This window comes from Abramis brama (genome assembly GCF_963993115.1).
Source record: "Abramis brama genome assembly, chromosome: 7".
NCBI lineage: Eukaryota > Metazoa > Chordata > Actinopteri > Cypriniformes > Leuciscidae > Abramis > Abramis brama.
The window spans coordinates 21,663,891-21,685,989 of NC_139969.1; the positions used below are offsets into that span (position 1 = coordinate 21,663,891).

Here is a 22,099-nt window from a genome sequence, read left to right on the forward strand (position 1 = left end):
TTATCTGATCTGCAATAAATGACTTTCATTGTTGCATGGAAGCAATATTAACATCTCATTACACAGTGCAACGGGAGAGCAAAACCACAAGTAGAAGAAACAATAAATAGATTCTTTAAAAAAATCATTGAAACCAGAATACATCCACTTCATACCAAAATATACAGAAGAAACAAAGATCAGATTTGCAAGGGAAGCCAATCTCCACATTTCCTGAACAAATACCAAACAAACTATGATAGCAGGAAAGATAGATCACAAAGTACAAACACTGTACCTTTTCTCAGAGACGAATAACAAATAGTAGCTATCTTTAAAAGCAACAGTGGAAACATTTTAGATTTTTTTTTTCAGATAGATTTTTAATAAAATATTTCTATATGTAGATTCTAATCTTATCTGTCAAAAAATTCTGTCATCATTTACTCATCCTCATTTCGCTCCAAACATGTATGACTTCTGCTTAACATAAAATAAGATATTTTTATGATTTCTTTTCAATGGGGTCCAAAACAACATCATTGGACGCCATTGTCTTCCATCCTACGGACAAAAACACCGTGGCATTTTTAGGAGGTAAATAAATGATGACAAAATTTTCATTTTTAATTAACTATCTCTTTAAAACCTTGCCCTTCTTAAGCCTATTCTTATGTTATAACATTAAATTAAATATATTAAATCAAAACCCAAACGTCTCCAGTTATGTTTTTTAGTCTAGAAAGAGGCCATTAAAAATATATGCTTTCGCCACTTTTCTTCAGAAGTTCGTCTGAACCGTAAGAGAACCCACAAAACACCATCGGCGGTGACTACACTACCCTGACAGAGAACCTGAAGGTATGAAATGCCTGTAAAAAAATACTTATCTTCGATATCTCACATCTCCACACTGTTATATGGTGTTCTACTCTACAGAAGTAAGATTGTGTCTTTTGTCTGATACAGTAAACGAAGGATGCAGACTTTGGCTTGCTTTGTAAACAGAGGCCACTCAGGACGAGGAGGGTTCGAGGGGTGTACGGTGGGCAGGCTGCTACCCTCGTCTCTCAGAATGCTACATTTGAGAGTTACATCAAGTCTTTCAACGATCACCACACATGCAAATACTCACAAACATAGTTTTACTCTGGGCCCCATACGTCTGAACATGCTATACATTCAGCAAAATGCCACGGCGACAAGAATCACATCATAGACCAAATGCAAGGAACAAAACCAACCCAGGCCCCAAAATGAAGCTCTATACGCTGTGAGAGCTAATGGGACTGCAAATCATTTATGGCAACTCAATCTTTAGTTGTTTTTTTAACGTTTCTAAATATTTGTCACAAACACAAGAGGGGAGACACATTTAAAGCAATATGGCATGATGTGCTCAGTGTGTCTTCCACATGTATGGATTTGAGGCCTGGCTTGGTTGTTTTTTTGTTTTCGGCTGGCAGAGCTGTAGCACAGATAGAGTTGGTCTGGACAGATTGGTTAAACGCCACATGAATTATGGGAGGAGGGAACAGCAGAAGAGCACATCCAGATAAAAAATTCACAATGCTCTCCACCACATGCAAATTCCCCTTCCTTACCCTCTGTTTTCCTAAATCACATCTCCTTTTTTTTTTTCAACGGACACACTGACCAGCCGAGAGACACAAATCGTACTGTGGTCACACCGTGGGTATTTACACAGAGCGGCCTGCTTGCAAGGATGAAGCGGAGTCACTGGCACATAGGATGAATGGATGGTCGGTTGTGACACGTGACAGCTGAGAGGCACCTTCAGCGGGAAAACAAACCCATGGATATGTCGACATCAACAGAAATGACAAACAAACAAGCATGGACATCTTGATGGCCATATTTAAAGCACACACTGACAGATGAAGGCACTATTGCAAGCAAAGTCCAATTACTATTTGTGAAAACCTACGGTCCAAACCTCACTTGGGCTAGATGTTTGAGCGGAAGAGAATGAGGCCTTTGATTCTGTGGGGCCTAACTATTTATCATATCATTCCTCATCGTATCATCTATCTTTGCTTCTCAAACGAACCTTTTTGTATGCGATAATAAAATTGATTAAGAAAAACAGCTGCTTACTGAATAGCTAAAGTGTGCAAATCGCTTTAAGTGTTTTAAGGGCTTCGCATGGGAATTCTTCAGCTGGTTTTATATCGACCCCATATAAAGACAGTGTCGAGGCTAATAGAGTGGAAGTGATCTGTGAACGGACATCGTCCTGACAGCTGAAAGATGCTTGTATTGGGAAAAACTGTGGGACTGTGATAACTAACAGGGCAGTAATATACTACATGCCAGATAATAAATGTCATGCTAGTTACTGTAATTTGGTCGGAGGGACTGTTGCTTTCAAGAGAAACATTAGATTATACATATTTAAGTGCTGAAGAGTTCAGTAAAACGATTATAATGAGAATTAATTTAAAACTGTCAAATAATTTAAAAACAAAAAAGAAAGAAATGTTAGGTGCTATATGGTTAAAAAAAGAAAGATCAAATCCCATCCTAAATCCATTCATTATCCAATCAGTGGTAAAAAAGGGCTGCAAATGAAGGAATAGAAGTCAAATAAAAACTCATTGCAAAGACATAACAATCTAGCCCAAGGGTTCTGCAGTTGTTGGCAGACGAGTACATTCAGATTACATTCTCATTCCAAAGGATCGTCCAAATCGTCGTCGACCACCAGCGCCTCAAAGCCCGGACTAGGTTTACCAGCTTTGCTTTTGGCCCTGCTGTGTGAGGAGGAAGAGGAGGTCCTGTGGTTGTCCACCCTGTCCAGGCCGTCAGGCTGAGGCTCGCTCTGCTCCTGGTGTTGCTGTTTCTGGTGCCCACCTCTGCCCTCATGGGAGCCCAAGCTTTGGTATGGCCCTCCATCTCCAGAAGGGTATAGATCGTCATCCACCGCAAAGTTGTCGTCCACGCCCACGTCATAGCGCTGGTATGTGCTAGCATGTGCTTCCTCCTCTCGCGCTGTGATCTCTAGGGTGCTGTTCCACATGCCATAGCCAAAGTAGATCAAAACACCTGCAGAGACGAACACACAGAGACAACACAAACAGTGCACACACGTACATAAGCTAATGCACAAATGTAATTGATCAGTGTTTTCCCTCACTTCATTGACAAAAGAAAAAAAAACACAGCAAATGATTGACAGTGGAGACATTAGAGCATGTGGGTCATTCCTGTCATGCAATAGTTTAGAACTGTAAATTTTATTGCAAAATCAATATGATTGTGTTGTCATTTAAGGAAGAATTTCTTCAAAAAAAGGGTTTACTATACTTTCAGAAATGTGCTTGAAATTAAACTTATATTTGAAAATATATATTTTTTTTACATAAAATATATTTAGAACACAAAAACAATACACTGATCACCATTAAAACCATATTTAAATCTTAGTTTAAAAAAATTCAATTAGGTAGGCTAAAAAAAAAAAAAAAAAAAGAATCACTTGCAATATTTTTCATTAATTTGCCAATTTATTATATTATTTAGAAATCTATAAAATTCAGTCCATGGTCATTCAAAGACCATTCATGGTCATTCAAACTACACTACTGTTCAAAAGTAAGGGATTTTTTAAAAAATGTTTTTGAAAGAAGTATATTATGCTCACCAAAAGGCTGCATTTATTTGATCAAAAAATACAGTAAAAACTGTAATGTGAAATATTATTATAATTTAAAATAAATGTTTTGTATTTTAATATATTTTAAAATGTAATTTATTCCTGTGATCCTTCATAAATTTTTTTAATGCTTATTTAGTGCTTAAAAATCATTTCCTATTATTATCAATGTTGAAAACAGTTGTGCTGATTACCGGTAATATTTTTGTGGAAACCAAGATAAATTTTTTCAGGATTCTGAAATTATTTGAAAAAGAAATCACTTTTGATGAAGCTGAATAAAGCTTTGGTTACTGACCCCAAACCTTTGAATGGTATATATGAAACCGCCCTGCATATCAGGAATGACCCATGTCAATAAGATGCTGCCTGTATCAACATGCCCATTTAAAATAATATTGAAACTCACCCACGAAGCACCATACGCCAAAACGGATCCATGTGATGGTGGAGAGCTTGAGCATGAGGTAAACGTTTACAAGCATGGCAGAGGCCGGGACGAAGGGAACGCAGGGAGCCATGTAGGGCAGGCGCTTGGGGTTCTCCGGCTGCTGAATAATGATGAAGATCAAGAGCGTGATGACCAGCAGCAGCAGCACCAGCAGCAGCACGGCCCACCACTGGCCATCAGCGATCTGACCTGACCCGAAGATGATGAGGGAGCAGAAGCAGAAGATGAGGATGAAGAGCAGAATGACGCAGCGAGTGACAACCCGGCCGGTGGCCACAGTGGGCCGGTCCATCTTTCCCGGCAGGCCGAGCCGAATGCGCATGGTGTAATAGCGAGGCCCCAGCAGCTTCTTCAGCTTCAGAAGGTACACGCTGTCCGTCTCATCTGACTCAATGCCTGAGGACATGTCCACGGTGCCGTAGTTGGGGTGACTGGCAGTGTAAGTGGACTTGTCAGGCTTACCAATCAGCATCTCGTTGTCTCCCAGAGACGGCAGGTTCTTGGCTCCGCAGGTGTTTGTGGCAGCTCCTCCATAATCATCACCCTCACTGACCGGCGAGCAGGCTTCCTTCTCGCACTCGGCCAGCACTCCCTCCTTACGTTTGGAGTTCTGCTCGGAGAGGAAGTTGACGAATCCGTGGATGTCTCCTTCAGGCTGGTAACGCAGCAGAAGCACACACACCGACACTAGCGTGTAGGCTAGCAGAGTGCCGATGGACATCATCTCGATCAGGTCCCTCAGACTGACGAGTAAAGCCAAGAGAGCAGAGAGGAACCCCGACACCACACAGGCCACTGCAGGAGTCTCTGTGTACGTGCTCACATTAGCCAGGAACCTGAAACATACAGAGTGCGCACATGACACCTTCAGTCCTCCAATCACAAGAGGGCAGAGCTATATACAGGAGCAAATGGGGTCCTGACACCTAAAAAGACGAGATGTACTAAAATGAAAGTTTTATATTTTGGTAGATATGTGTGGCTAGAAAATTACTGTCTGATTAAACATTTTGGAAAAGTGCATTTATAGAGTACCGTTCGAAATTTTGGGTCAGTAAGATTTTTTTTAAGAAACAAATAATTTTATTCAGCAAGGATGCACTAAATGGATTTTAAAAGAGAGTAAATACATTTATTGTGTTACAAAACAATTCTATTACAAATAAATGTTGTTCTTTTGAGCTTTCTATTCATCAATGAATCCTGATTTGAAATATTTCTTGAGCACCAAATCAGACTGGAGTAATGGCTGCTAAAAATTTAGCTTTGCCATTACAGTAATAAATTCAATTTTACTGTTTTTACTGAATTTATGATCAAATGATTGCAGCCATGTATTCCACAAAAAAAAGGTTTTCTGCTCAAAAGATCACATTTGCAGTGAGATTAAAACGTGGATGTATTTGTAGTCTTTTAGAATTTTTAAATACTTTTTCATGCTTTTTAAAGGACCCTCCCTTTGAAATTTTGAGTGTTGACATGAGATCCATTTGAGATGCGTTGAGAGATCTTACTTCCAAGTGTAAATGCCAGTGTCTCTTGTCTGACAACTTTTGAACACCTGTGACAGGTGTACTGACGTTAATACCATGTGTAAACAGGGTGAAACATCCAAACATTCATTTTTATCAAAGTCTTACCACATATCCATTATACTGGCTTTGATTTTAAATGTCAGGGCATTTCTTTTGAAACTGCATGACAGGAGCCTATTTCTCCAGCAGAGAATGATATTTAAAGGCCATTTTAATCATTTGCATACTCATTAAAGATCATCGTGAATCATTACTTGACCCTGCAGTTAGTCTTTTGTTATTTAGTTTTATAGTACCTGAAGAGCAAACCATCTCCCGCCATGGCGTAGATGACTCTCGGCAGTGGGAAAAGAGAGCCCAACAAACTGACTGTCAGTCCTGCAATGGAGCCGATGGCCACTATGTATTTGGCAGTTTGGAAGCCATGTAGAGAAAACATTTCCATCAGAGGAGCATCTGTGTCAATTTCAGTGTAAGGGACCATCAGGGTGAGGATCACACTCACCTGTGAGAGAGGAAGAAACAGAGTGTGATTCATTGACCTTACAATTAAACAGTTTTTTTTTTGCTGCTGTGCTTTAAGAAATGCACCCATCATAAATGTGTCATTCAACCTGTTAGGATCAGACTGAAATGATCAGGAACATTGTTAAAAATAACAATCATCTTCCAATTTTTGGAACCTTTGGAAGGATATGCAAAGGAGCCAGAAACAGTACAAGGTTTCTGAATAAAAAGTCTAATAGAACTAGGATTAATAGAATTTATCCTAAACTTTCTGAACACCAAATGGCATCATTGGAGTGTTTATGTTTTCAAATATCTGGCGTTATAAAGTCGCAAATGTACAGAGCAAGTTGTTTTTGCCGTTTACTTTTAATAAATGGTCTATTTTTGCTGGGTAGAAAGCACTGGGTTCTTAAAGTTACAATCTGTTTTCATAGTACAATGGACTCTTTTGTACCAAAAGATCAAGGATTGTTTGATTAATCATGATACATTATGACACATTTAATGCATTTCAGAAAATGCAACAGAAACACACACACATATGCACACAGACACAGACAGAGAACCAAAGTGCCTGTGGCTAAAATTAGCCTCTGCGACAACAAAATGAGATCTGGAGGGGTGAACGCTGCTAATTAACAAGTTTGCTTCTCATCAGACAGTCCTGTAGGTGTGAAAATGAAGAGCCATTTTAGTAAAGGCAATTTTGTTTCAGCTAAAACCAAAATAGACGTGAGAAAAATTGGAGACAGATACAGAATAAAAGAAGATCAGATAGCAGAAAACAGAGAAAATAGAAATAAAATGTATAGAATATTGTTCTGAGATACAGGAAAGAGGTCTGTCGGTGTGTTAACACCCATTGCGTTTCTATGACAACCTCCTACAGACAGACAGCATAGCAGTGTGATAAAGCTGGAGAGCTTTTAATATATTCAGACATACTGCATGAAGAGAATAATCAATGACTGTCTGTGAACACAAAGAAAGGAACAAAGTTATGCTACAGTAGATGATCTTTCGGCATGCATCATTTATATTCTTAAATTGAGAAGTTTAAGTATAAATAAATAGACTGTGAATGATATACCAAACTTAATAAAACCTTTATCACCTGACTCAAGTCAGCATCACACTCAAGTATTAACGATGAAAATGAACAAACTTGAGTGTTAACTGGACAATCAAAGCAGCCAAAATCTTCAGGTTTAAATGAAATTTTCAGCGTGGTCTCAGATTTAGTGTATTGCGTATGAACCCAAAATGAGTGTACAAATGGTTAATGCTACAGTATATACTCACAGAGACATAGGCAGTGAGGCAGGTGACCAGAGAGGCAGTGATGGCATAGGGGATGGATGTGTTGGGACTCTTGGCTTCTTCTCCCGTGGTGGCTATGATGTCAAACCCAATAAAGGCATAGAAGCAAGTGGCTGCACCCTGCATGACCTGTTGGACAGAGTGGTTGATTATAGCTACAAGACAATGCAATTTTCTCTTTATTGTTTATGCTGAGAGTCACTAACTGCACTAACGGATTGAACTTCAATAATTGATTTGAAATGTACTTTACCCCTGACCAGCCATAAGGCAGGAATCGTCCCTCGTCCCAGTTGCTTACACTGACGAAGAACAGGCCTGCAATCATTATGAACACCCACACCACCAGATTGATGACATTCAGCACGTTGTTGAACCCGACGGAATTCTTCACACCCAGAGCAACTATTACTGTGACCAGGATAGCTATGACCAGGGCCAAGAAGTCTGGATACGACTGCTCCCCTTTACCTGAGAGGTCATAAAGGAGGAATTGGATTTTCAAAATCACGTGGATTTTGAAACATAACAAAAAAGGAATGTGTTGAGCCAATTTTGATGCTGGCATTACAAAATATTGTATGAAAGGTTCAACAAGCTTAAAAAGCATTGAAGTTTTATGGTTATTCACGCAAGTAGTTTGAATACTAGATACTAGAATGGATAGATAGATAGATAGATAGATAGATAGATAGATAGATAGATAGATAGATAGATAGATAGATAGATAGATAGATAGATAGATAGATAGATAGATAGATAGATAGATAGATAGATTATTGAGTTTAGACAGTTGTTTTTCACAACATGACAACAGACAGTCCTCTGTTGACCCCTCAATGCAGTCATGAATAAATCATGTATTTCTAAAAATATTCAACATACTAACAAGGCCTTGAGCGGAAATGACTATGAACCATAATGTGTGCAGAGAGACACAGATGGAGGGATATTAGACTCTTAGAGAAAGGGGTTGGTTAAAGAAAAAGAAGAGATTTTACTGCTGTTGGCCGAGTAAGATTATGTATTTTGGCACAAATGCCATGTTTTGTCTGGGTCAGACACAATATGTAATGTCTGTCTGCAAACCAAACACGCTGAGCAGAAAGCAAATATCATCCTTTCTAGATTTCCCAAATACCCTTATTTCATTCCTCCATCTGTAGTCTGAGGATTGACAGTAGATGGTGTCTTTTTGAGAACTCAACAAAGTTGTTGTAGGTTAGGGGTTTTGACGCCAAGGACCCCAAAATGTCCCATTGTGAGGGACCCACTTCCGAAAATATAAAGGCAGCTATACATTCTGATGTATAAAGACCCATTATACAATGTGAGGAAAAAGTATTTGATATAAAAATAACAATAAATAATTAGTTTTTATTACTGTACTGAAACCAACTATTAAAAAAATATTGCAATATTATGTGTAAAACAATAATCAGGTGTAACGTTAGTTCTGGCAGGTCACGTCCGTCAAGCTCGCATCAGCTGACTCTCAGCTGATCCACGTCTAGGACGTCATATACCTATATGAATACGATCCCTATCACAGCATCTCTATAAGCAGCTTTATCATGTTGATCAGGAGCTGATTCATCCTCCATTCAGCCTCCATCCTTCTCCTCTCATCCAGTCAGGACTTGGCCTTCTGATATTCCTCTTCGAATCAGACTCATTTTTCTTGAATCATATTGTACACAACATTAATATCTGCAATACATTTATGTTGGTTCTGTTCGGTTTACCCTAAGTATAAACTGTATGCTAATTGAAAATCATCTTTGCCGATAGTAGTCCTGACAGAATAAACATTTTCTAAAAGGTACTATTCATTAAAGTGCATAATCAAGTTATTGCATAATCAGCAATCAAGACACATATAAAAAGCATTTTTCACATGCATATTTAGTAAAACGAGAAAATGTCAAGATCTAGAATTTGCTTCAAATCATATCTGCTTTGAAAAAAATTTATATCCTAATTTTAATAGCAAATGCCCAACCTATAAAAGTGCTTATTTTTCCTCTTCAGAAGTGTAATTGGAGCAGTTGTTTCACAGTGCAACACAGAAGCTGAGAGAGAGGATGCTCTGTTTTTTTTTTTTACAAGCTTTCTTAAAATTGTCATTGTCACCAGACTATTGACTGCCAATGTGCCTTTTCTTTTCTGCAGCACCATTAACTCCAATCTACTGATAAATTGAGCCTACTGTAACTTCTGTTATAATTACTGTGGGAGTGTGTCAAGACTATTAGTGTGTCAGTTCAGTTCAGTTCAAACTGCAACATTCAGTGACATAAAATCAACCGGATTTAACAATAGTAGGCTGTCATGTTTTTTTATGTGAAATAAAGGTTTCCTTGTTGCATTATTGAGATGAATGCGGGTCCCAGACATAGATGATTATTTTCTAAACATAAACATAACAGTGTCTAAAGTTCATGTCACTCACCCAGGCCGTTGAGTGTTCCTATATGTTTGATCATGAAGCCACTGATGCTGTGATTGGCCAGCGAGTCAAACATGCTGCTGAGGGCACTGGCTCCTGCTGCTGTACCAATCAGATACTCCAAAATCAGATTCCAGCCAATGAAAAAAGCCACAAATTCGCCCACCGTCACATAGCTATAAGTATAGGCCGATCCTGTGGTTTTAGGCACACGCACACCAAATTCAGCATAGCACACCCCTGTGGAGAGATAACAATGATTACTGTAACACCTGTACTCCCGAAGGTTATCAATAAAAGCATGAAAGTCTCTAACTGGTTGCTGAGATGGAATCATTGATTTTTTGGGCTGGAGTGTCAGATCAATTCTCAAATGTCAAACACATAGAATCCCAGAGGGCCAGATAACAGGAGTAAAATCACTCTTTACAGGCTGGATCCCTGTAAACCCCACTATAGTGGAAAAAAGATAAGGATTATCTGTTTTTCCATTCAGAACCAATATGTACTTTCTAACATCAGTGCTATAGAGAAGTTCATAACCCGTGAAGCTGACATAATGTAATGTATTTCTGAATGAAATGTGATCAAATATAGGACGGCACTTGAATTTATTTACTGAGAAATCACTGGATGGAGAAAAGTGACTGTTTCATACCAGAATGGAGCCAGTGTTGTTGTTTTTTTTCTTTCTAACAGATGAATCAATCACAATAAAACCAGAAACATGCATTAGCAAAGTAAATAGGGTTCATTTCAATTTCATATTGACTTAATGTTATATCCGTTTCTTGGACAGGCTAAAGATTTTATTGTGATTCTAATTTGTGTTCATTTGTCCCCCCAAATACATACAAGTGATGGAATACACTGGCGTTCACAAGTTTGGGGTCTGTAAGATTTTTTTTGAGAAATGAATACATTTATTCAGCAAAGATGCATTAAATTGATCAACAGTAAATATTTTATAATGTTACAAAAGATTTATATTTCAAATAAATGCTATTATTTTTTAATTTCTATTCATCAAAGAATACAAAAAAAGAAAGAAAAAAAAGAGCAGTTTCCACAAAATATTAAACAGCACAACTGTGTTCAATACTGATAATAATTTGAAATGTTGCTTGAGCAGCAAATCATCATATTAGAATTATTTCTGAAGGATCATGTGACACTGAAGATTGCTGAAAATTCAGCTTTACCATCACAGGATACATTTTAAAATATATTAAAATAGAAAACAGTTATTTTAAATTGTAATAATATTTCACAATATTACTGTTTTTACTTTATTTTTGATCAAATAAATGCAGCCTTGGTGAAATTATGATACTTATTTCAAAATATTAAAAAAATCTTAGAGACCCCAAACCTTTAAACAGGAGTGCATATCATCTGTGGCACATATGGAAGTTAAGAATTTACTTTAAATAAATTTGACTTTAAATTTAGGTTAGATTTTTGTAAACATTTTGAATGAAAGACAAAGACGATAAAAAGCAAAGATTTTGTCATGGCCTGTTTAGCTAATATTTACCAAGGGTGTCAATATAAGTGGTTTCAATATTAAACTCTTTCCATGGGTCAGCTGCATACAGGAAAAAAATATTCCTTTCATTTTCCACTTCCCTTTCATTTTGGGGTTCTTTATGTTGGTCTCCACAGGGACAACTAAATGGATTTCCCCCCCAACTCTATTTTGGTTGCTGCATGCAGTGCACAGCTCCAACCTGTAAACCTAATGAGCCAGTTCACCATGAGTCATCACCACACGTCAGGAGGCATAAAGTTATACACGTGTTCACTCAGCTTAAGCCTGACTCAGGATCAGTGAATAAAAAAATGATGTTACCCATAGTACAATAACAGTACCTAGACACCACGTTTCACTGGGGGCAGGTTTACAGGAATATGACAGACCTTTTTTTCTGTGTTTTTCTCTTTTGTGTCAGATTGACTGGAACAGGAAGTCGGGGCGGCACTCACCTGACAGGATGGAGGCCACGGCAGCGATGATGAAAGACACAATGACCCCAGGACCCGCCATTTCCTTAGCCACCAGTCCAGAAACCACGTACATGCCCGTGCCTACACAGCTCCCCACTCCCAGAGACACAAGGTCCACGGTGGAGAGAACGCGGGCGAGTTTGGTGCCGTGAGCCCCCGTGCCACCTGAGCTCTCCAGCATGGACTCCACCGGCTTCGTGCGCAGAACGCGGGACTGGAAGGCAAACCAGGTGGCCCCCCACTGAATCCGCCGTGGGTCCAGTTTGGCAAAGAGCCCACTCATCCTGGAGCCAGGTTATGGATCAAAGGGCTTCAAGATATGGGGCTGATACTCTGAGGAGGTAAAGGGTCTAAAGAAGCTTTGGGAGATGGCCTTGCAGTATAGGGGGTCACACAGAAACCAGCTGAGATGTTCACTGTCTTTCAGAGGAGCATCATTACTAGATGTTTCCACATGACCAGTGAGGGTGAAGGTGAAGCAACGCTGTGAACAAAATGAGATGACAATAGTGTGATCAATCATTATTCTTGACAGTCATGCTTACCTATGCTTTCCTTATACTGTAATAAAAGTTTTTTTTTTCAAACTTTCTGTTCATCAAAGATATCTGGAAAAAAAACATATATCCCAGTTACAACAAAAGTATTGAGCAGCACAACTGTTTTTAACATTGATAATAATCATAAATCTTTCTTGAGCAGCAAATCAGGATATCTGAATGATTTCTGAAGGATCATGTGACACTGAAGACTGGAGTAATGATGCTGAAAATTCAGCTTTACCATCACAGGAATAAAATACAATTTAAAATATATTAAATTATAAAACACTTTAAATTGAATAAATATTTCACAATTTTACTATTGTGATCAAATAAATGCAGCCTTGGTGAGAATAAGGTTCTTCTTTCAGAAACATAAAAAAAAAATCGTACAAATCCCACATTTTTTAATGGTAAAGTATATATTAAATAAAAAAATATTAATATTTAATAATAAAACATAGATATATTATCATATCTGTACATGCATTATTAAATAATAACATTCATATAATTTTATATGAATAATATTAATACAGATAAATATTCATATATCTAATTTTTTTTTTCACTAGCTGTGAAATATTGTGCTATATGTTATACATTTCTTATATGCAAAACGTATATTACAACTACCTACAAAATTATGCATTTTGCAACTGCCTATTCGCATAAAATCTGAACGCCCCTTCCAGTGATTTTTTATTTCTAACACAAAACCATTGGGTATCATCCTGTGAATTCTCCCAAAGAGATGCATTTGCTGTTGTTCAAGTGTGTTTCATTCGCATTTTGAAGCAAATCTAAGGCTGTTGACTGATAAAACATTAGTCGTGGTAAAGGCCTCTTCATGCTAGCCTTAAGGAAATGTGCTGCCATATTCACAAGAGTTACATTTATACCGCCTGATTTAATACTAATGCAAGAGGCAAGAGCCCCTTCTTCCCATCAGCTATTCACTGATGTTTGTAAAAGAAAGGCCTGTTAGCTTAGTTTAACAGATGAATGAATGCTTTCTACAACGTAAAACATGTAGCACAATATTTCGCTGCCATTGTGGGCCACAAAAAAAGCAGATAAGAACTCAGTAATGGGTATGTCTGTCTGGCTAAATTACACTTTCTCAGAGAAATCATCAAGCAAATCATTTATATGCTAACAATATGTCTCAGTCGATTCAAGGCAGTTCTTAGATTTGCAACAGAACAGAAAATTAGCATATTATTATCATCAGATTTTCACAACTGTTTATGGCATCTGTGTCCATCATTCAAACAAGAGACCTTCTTTATAAATGCACTTTCATGAGTGCCTGTTAGTTGTAGTTATATTTAATGAGTCATTCATTTTCAGTCTATCCTGATAAAGCAGTTCAAAAAGATTAAATAAATATGAAAAATAAGCGTTTGCAGGTGGCACTAAATGTAATGCCGTTTTGTTAGAGTTTGTTGATTTGACATCTTGAGGGCCTCTTGATAGGAAGAAGCTGGAGATAACATCAAGACCCATGTTGAACACCAATAAAATGTGCTGATGAGGCCTGGTGTGCAGCCAAATAGGAACAGACAAACAAAACCCAGCCTGCTCATTCCTGCTGTCATCGGTTTCATTTCCTATCTGACATTCTTTCTCCTCTGATATTTTCTCTCTCAACCCTTTTTCGTTTTACCAACACATTTTTTACACCTCATTTTATAGTCGTTTCCTCCTCTCTTTCACCACTAGCCCAGTTCCTTCCAATTTAACTCGTCAATCCTGTCACTTTGAAGGATTTTGATGGTTTCTCTCAGCTGTAATGATACTCTCTCTCCTTCATCACATGTCTAACTGTGTGCAGGAAGACAGTGAGAGATCGCAGTGAAGTCTGTCCATCACAGTGACTCAAGCACATCACTCCTGACCAGGATAATGATTCGCCACAGGTTTACAAACCACACAACAGGCCACAAAGACTGGGTCTGTCTGCTCTACCGATCTTAGCTTATAAATTACTTAAATGTATGATGGATGGATTGTGGTTTCAAGCTAAAACTAAGGAGATGTCCTGCAAAATGTAAAAGTAACGGCTATTTAAAGGGGTCATATAATGGTACATGCACTTTTACAAGTTGATTGTACTGAAATGTGTGTTGGCAGTGCCTGTACACAACCATCATAAAATGATAAAAATCCATCCAGTGGTTTTTTTTTTATCTTCTTATTTTTTCCCCAATCTCAAATCAAGCCGTTCGATTTTGTGATGTCACAAAATCGACGCCCCTCCCACGATTGTTGATTGACAGCAGCGTTTCAACATAGACCCGCCCTCGCTCGTGAGCGAGCTGTCAATCATAGTCTGCGCAGAACGGCGCGGTCATTGTTGATACGCTGGAGCACTGTCTATGAGTAGAATAGCGTCTAAGCGATTGTGGTGTTCTGTTCTTGGGTGTAATAAGGAACACAGAACACAGTTCCTAAATCCGAACCGCTGAAGACACAGTGGCTGAGTTTGTTTTCGAAGGGAATATTCCCCACGATCAACGTCAATGCTTTCATGTTTGCGCGAATCATTTCACACACCAGACTGCTTTACAAACGAGGTCAATATAAAGCTGGTTTTGCTAAGAAGCTGCTCCTGAAAAAAGGATCGGTACCAACTATTCGTGTTCCTGCTGAACCTCCAGAAGAAGAAGTGAGTGTAACGTTTTATTAACCTTTATATTAATATTTATATTAATCTTTGCAAATCGCTTGCTGCACGCTTCACGATGAATGCGGCTGTTTACACTCAGGGTACATTACGGCATGTTTTCTATATACGACGTTCTCAAAATAATTCATAATCCCACGTTTATAATGAACAACGCATTATGGTTATTGTGTTATTGTGTTACGGTGTATGCACAGAACAGAGGGGCGGGGTGAGCAAAGCTCATTATCATTTAAAGACACATGCACTTAAACGGCGTGCTGAAAACAGAGCTGTTTTTGACCAGGTAAAATGAGTGTTTTCTTACAATACTAATGAGAATTTTTAATTAAAGTATATTACAAATTTTTAATTTAGACCCTAAAGAATCATATTAGCTTGTACAAAAATGGCATTATATGACCCCTTTAAGGTTCACATGTCAGTCCACATTGTGCAGTTTAAAGCTAAACAGTAACATTACACTGATGCTGTTTGTCCCTTTAGGGAGCTAGAAGAGTATTCAAACCTTGCCAATGACCTTATGACACACACATGTATAAACAGTGGCCTGCAGTCCAACACAGAGAATTGACATTATTCAAAGAGACAAGATAATGCCATAAAGATCCTACTGTACACAGCTTTCCTTCCACATGTATTTTATGCATTAACGGTAACATAAAAAATGCATGCGAGCAGAAAAGCATAGCACAAGGCACAATACTTTTGCCAAATACATATGGTTTGTATTTATTTGTATAAATCTATATATATATATATAGATGACTGGCATATAAATTCATATATTTATCATATATTCAGATATATATGACTGGCATATAAATTCAATGTAAATTCTTAAGAACTAGGAATGAGTTTCTAACATTCCCCCATTCTAATATTTATTAGATGATACTTACAATGTATGTGCTTAATTTGGGCTTATGTCCACCTAAAATGAGTAAAAAAAAATTGTTTTGGACAAATCATTATTAAATGATAACTCACAAGTTTTGTGAGTGACAACTACATGCATGTTCCATGTGTGTAGTGCATTGGCCTTACAAAGTATTACATACTTTGATGAACAGAAAAAAACAAAAAAAACAATGTCTTGTAACAAACAATTTGTAACAACAAATGTCTTTTACTGTCACTTTTGATCAATTTACTGCATCCTTGCTGAATAAAAGTATTCATTTCTTTTCAAAAAGATTTTTTTGAATGATAGTGTATATGACAAGAAAAGCGTATTCAAAGTTGGCTGTGACAATCATGCTACACAGTATAAGCAATTATATAATTTTATGAAAGAGCCAGAAAACACAAACCAAACAGGTGGAGCCCCAGGTGGAGGTCAAGTTCCCCTAAATCAGTCATGGCTGTCATTTAGGAATCAGGATAATTGGGTAATTGTGCGGTGTGATTGGTAAATGTTAGGGTTAGGGGAAGTGATGGAAAGTGTTTGGCCATCTGCAGGCAATGGAAGAATTGATTTCCATTGTGAGATCATTGTGTGGGAAAAGAGAGTGGGCGTATTCTACAGCTTTTGTCGAGGAGGTCTGATTGATTGAACCGTTGCCAATGTGCATCTGAACAGCACTATCTGATACAAACCTGCCCACTTGTTCTTATTCATATCTGAGGAATAAAAAAAGCATCATAGAAATGCTTCTAATCACTGTACAACCTTATATGTAATAAAATGTTTACTTTTTTGTTCAGCTTCTAATTGATGTTAAATCATCTGATAGTATTTGCAGTTACATTTCATTTGAAAACACATACGCCATCACTAAACCCTAAATAAAACTTTGGGACCTGGTCTATCCACATCCTGATAAAAAATTCAGGACATTTTTATTTAGCTCCAATACACCGTCACCGTCTAGTCATAAGAAATACAACATGCGCTCAGTTATTGGGTGAAACGTATTTTATATAGAGCTGTTTTCAGTGCTAATGTCCAAATTCATGCTATAGACAATTCCATATGAGAACCTGACACCCCAACTACTCACCTGCTTTCACACCACATAATTCTCTTGTTAATAACAGGGTGAATTTACAAGTCTCACCTTGTTTTACACTGCTGTTGCCTGTATTCAGAATGAGAGATTGTTCTGCTGCGTTATACTTTAACCTTAGAGTACAAGATACAGCAAAACACAGCAGAGCTACGGCTGCAGCAGATGGTGTGTAGAAATGGTAGGCAGAACTGCATTGCTCAAATTACATAGAGGGATTCAGACTACATGTATTTCTTAATTGCACAGCCCTGCCAATATACACCCTGGCACAGTGAAAGACAGAGAGACTGTTCAACAGGCTGTCCTCAAAAGAGTTGATTTACTGTTTTAAAATTCCAGGATTAGGATACCAGTCCTTGTTGGTGAGATTACAGACACTTGTCTTAAATGTAACTGAATTATGCATATCATGCATATTCAGGTGGAAGCATGCATAATATAGAATGTTTTCAATTCATATTATCAGTCAAACATTTCGAAAAGCTTAACTGAAAATAATTTACTGCAGCACTGTTTAGAGTCTAAAACGGGGATCAGCATCAAATGAAAGATAAGACATAAAGAAATAATAAAGAAATAATGATATACTGGCATTCAAAAGTTTTTAAAAAATCATTATGCTTACGAAGCATAAAGCTTACTTGCTTTATGCTTTACTTAATAAGCTTAATGCTTACTGATCCATTTATTGGAACAGTAAAAACAGTAATATTGTGAAATATTACAATTTAAAATAACTGTTTTCTATTTTAAATTATTCCTGTGAATTTTCAGCATCATTACTCCAGTATTCAATGTCACATGATCCTTCAGAAATCATTGAAATATTATGATTTGCTGCTCAAGAAACTTTTCTGTTTGAAAAAGAATGTTAAAAACAGTTTAATATGTTTGTGTAAACCATGTCTTTACTGTCACTTTTGTTCAATGTAATGCATCCTTACTGAATAAAAAATATAAATGAATTAAACAAAATCTTACTGACCTTAAACTGAGCACCCGAAAATCGAAATACTCTCATTCTATACAACATAGAAAGAAACTAACCCACTTATGTACAGTGTAATGATGCTCCGTTTAATTCCACCTGATCTGACTTGCTCTGAACTTTCTTTTTGGCATGAAGAAACACATTTAACCTTTAAGCATCACCTTAAAATCACACTTCACCCAAAAAACAAATACGCACAAACAGAAGACTAAATGTAGAAACTCCAAACTTTGATAACACCTGTCTTCACCCACACACAGTCAGAGCTTTCCTCAGGGCAGTATAGTGCAGCTCCTCCCTTCTTCTTGCTTTCCCTTCTCTCCTCTCCTCCCCCTCCTCCTCTAGGGCACTGCACTGTTACATAAACTGGCTGCTGAGCGGAGTGAATCTGCCTGGCACGAACACTAACACCATTTCAGGCCATCAGATTTATTGCCATCTCTCCCTCAGTAAAACATCTCTAAGTATCAGGGCACAGTCAGAACCAAATTAAACCAAATATTTAAAGACAGCACTCTATACAAAACTACTGTTTTTGCTGCATGATGTCGCTAACTGTTTGACATAGCAACAATATGGTACTAATCAGTCAGAAGGTGTAAATGAATGACAAACACTCTTATAAGACACTGGGTGATGCGTACAATAACAAAATCTAAAACATACAAACATTACCACTTTACTTTTGTACAGAACAAAATGGTTCTTAAATTGTTGCCAGGCAGTTTACTCTACAAATACTGCACTTTAAAGAATGCATTTGGGTTTTTATAATGAAATGAGTATTTATTTATGTGTAGTCTCCCGCAGCTGTCCAGACTGCATTATGTCTCATGCCAAATGCAGTTCTGTAGGTGGTCCTAATTGACGGAAAACCTGTAATTGTATTACAGCATGTGCGCAAACAGTACGAGTGACATCACAATAGTGGCATGAGGTTAATGGGAGCAAGCAAGGCCCATTGAGAAAAAAGCAAGTCATACCCATGAATTCATGAGTCAGAGTTCAAAAAGCATTACAGGAGGCTTTTCAGGAGCCAAAACACATAAAATGCATTCATACATGATACAGAACTTTTGAAGAATCTTTAATGTCCACTAAAGTGTAAATTTGTCAAAGCTACACTGTAAAAAAAAAAAAACAAAAAAAAAAAAACATACTTTTAACAGTAAAAAGTACAAATTTCTAGTGTTAAAAAGTTTTAACCTGTAAGTTACTTTACCATATACTGTATAGTGAAAATATTAATTGAATTAAACAGGACAATACATGTAATTTTGCAGTAAAATACAGTAAAAATTATTGTAAAATATAAGTAAAAACATATGAATTACCTTATTATATAACTGTACTTTTACAATAATTAAGAAGCATTTGCATTATGATTATCTTTTATTGAAATAAGAAATTATTATTATTATTATTATTTCTGGTATCAATTATCCACAATAATGTGTTAATTGTTCCATTTCATGTTGTTTAAAGTGTATTAATACTTACACTTATCTTCTGCCTTGTGACATGACATTTGAGTGTAAAATTAATATGATTTAGTATAATACAGTACATAAAAATATGTTGGGGTGCAGTGTAATAAAACACGACTCAATTAATCAGAATAAATAAGCTCAATAAAAAACAGAATCAATAACACCAACAAATACATAAAGATTGATTATTCAATAACAGCAGCAGAGACCTAATAACCTAATATAATGGAACATCCAGAGTGGCAATAATTTCCGTTTGTATAACTGTTTAAAAATAGTTCACAAGCAACCGACCACTTCTGGAGGTGGCAAACATGAATCTCTATAAAAACTAATTGCAACAAAAGAAGATAGAGATTACATGTCTTTCGATTAGGCAGATTAAAGTATCCTCACCAACTATTTTTTTAAGTAGTCGTCTAATATTATACTAAAAGAAACTTAATGATGTATAAATCAGGACGTGTATATTTCAGCACCATGGTCAGCGTCGTTGTATTTTACACGCCCGATTATAAACAAAGAGCATCCATGAGTAACTCCCATCATGTCATCGGAGATTAACCTCGTTTCACTGCCTAGAGCTCCGCTATAGACACATTCACAGGCGGTGTAATCAAAAGAGGTCAGTGCTTATCTAAAAAACCCAGTCATTAATAATAAATACAAGCCTTTTCCCTTTCTGTTGCATAAAAAGCATGTTATTGAAATGGAGACATTCACTTGATAGTGATCTCACACCGCCCCTCCCGTGAAACACAACCAGCTGATGCCAAAACAAAATGTTTCTTTTCTTCTCGTTTTTTTTTTTAAACATCAACATGGGTGTTTTAATTCAATCATTGATGAGTCAACATCGGTTAAAAAGTTAATTGCGATAACATATCGCAGTTATCGCAAGAGAGTGGCTTAAAAATAACATTAATTTAATCCCTGTCCGCTTTTAAACCAGAAAAATAAAATGAATATTAAAAAATCGTTTCTGGGTTTTTTTTTGTTTGTTTGTTTTTGGGGGGGGTTTCACACAGATTGTGTTTTTGCGCCTGAAAACTGTAATTTGCTCATATATGATTCTGATTTGGGCTGAATGGGGTCTAGCGTACATCCTGACCCAGTGTCCTGGTTTGGTCAACACTTACCTTCCAGGCTGCTGCCGCTGTCCAGCTGTGCCGATGCTGATGTGCGGTGCTGCGGCTCACAGCGGCGCGATACGGTGGCGTAGTCCAAAGGCAGGTGGATCCCAAGCAGGGTGCATTTCCGTTTGCGTATCATATAATGCTCATTATACATTAACAATGATTTATCATTACCTCAAAGCAGCACTGAAGGCGAAAAAATCATCATTGTAAGGATTAAGGTCGTCGTAGGGAGGGATACTTCACTGATGCTGCAAAAAGGGACGTACGCTCGTGAAGTAACGAAGGGGTTAAATTATTCAGACGCTGCCTCCACGTGATAAGCGAGCAAATTTATTATTTATTATCGCCGTCTACGTCAATGACGTTATGATATCATTGCGTGAGAGCATCGAGCCCTTTTTTGCGACAGGCAAAACTAATGATCCGTCATCATTCCTCCATCAAAAGCATGATGGGAAGGAAACAGGAAGAACGCTCGCTGCATCCATTGAAAATATGCAAAATCCGGGAGATGAAAAGTGACGTAGATGATGAACATGCGTGATAGTTTGTGTATAGCAGATTTAGCAAAGAACATAGGCCTAATGTTGTAACATTTTGTTTTTTGTTTTTATTTCAAAATTTGATTTAATATTTTCATATTTGTCAGCTACAAATTAAAGTTGTTCTGAAATCTACTGCTTCATAAACCAAAAGCGTTGTTTGTAACAACCTACCCTCTACAGGAAGCATTGTAAAACTAATAGATTAAAAAAAGTGAATTTAAAACTATATTTAAAAAAAAAAAATACGTTTTAAATTTCGTAAAAACCTGCATTTAGCTTTAAACATTTTATTTCAAAATGTTATAAGAAACAATAACATAGTCACTGGTGCTCTTCGCATGGCAGTCAAAAATAACCTTTTTTTTATTATTTCAATGAAATGAATGTATTATGTTTTAGTTCAATAATGTTTTTTATTTAATATTTTGTATTTTTAGGGGATTGTATGGTACTAAATTATATTTACGCTGTAGTTATACTCCATTTATGCACATTTTGAGCATAGACCTGAAAATTAAATTTCCACTTTAACCCTCTGGTGCTCTTCGCGTGTCGGTCAAAAATGACCAATTTTTTTATTATTATTTAAATTAAATTAATGTACTATATTTTAGTTCGATAATGTTTTTTATTTAATATTTTAATATTTTTAAGGGATTTTATGGATTATATTTATGCTGTATTTATAATCCATTTATTCACTTTTTGAGTATAGACCTGAAAATTTAATTTCCAACTTAATTTTGTAAATCTTGAATGCTTTA

The 22,099-nt window shown here is 36.9% G+C and overlaps 1 protein-coding gene across 1 annotated transcript; it reads right to left on the bottom strand.

Moving 5' to 3' along the window:
• Positions 1-21,070, bottom strand: slc7a14a (solute carrier family 7 member 14a). The gene is made up of 8 exons (XM_084118887.1): positions 20,791-21,070; positions 11,907-12,411; positions 9,924-10,160; positions 7,725-7,942; positions 7,454-7,600; positions 5,938-6,146; positions 4,065-4,942; positions 1-3,045 (listed from the first exon to the last, which is right to left on the bottom strand). Exons 2-8 carry the CDS (start codon positions 12,208-12,210, stop codon positions 2,669-2,671), a joined length of 2,370 nt encoding a protein of 789 aa, XP_083975013.1. The 5' UTR covers positions 12,211-12,411; positions 20,791-21,070; the 3' UTR covers positions 1-2,668.
• Between the last annotated feature and the right edge of the window lie 1,029 nt (positions 21,071-22,099).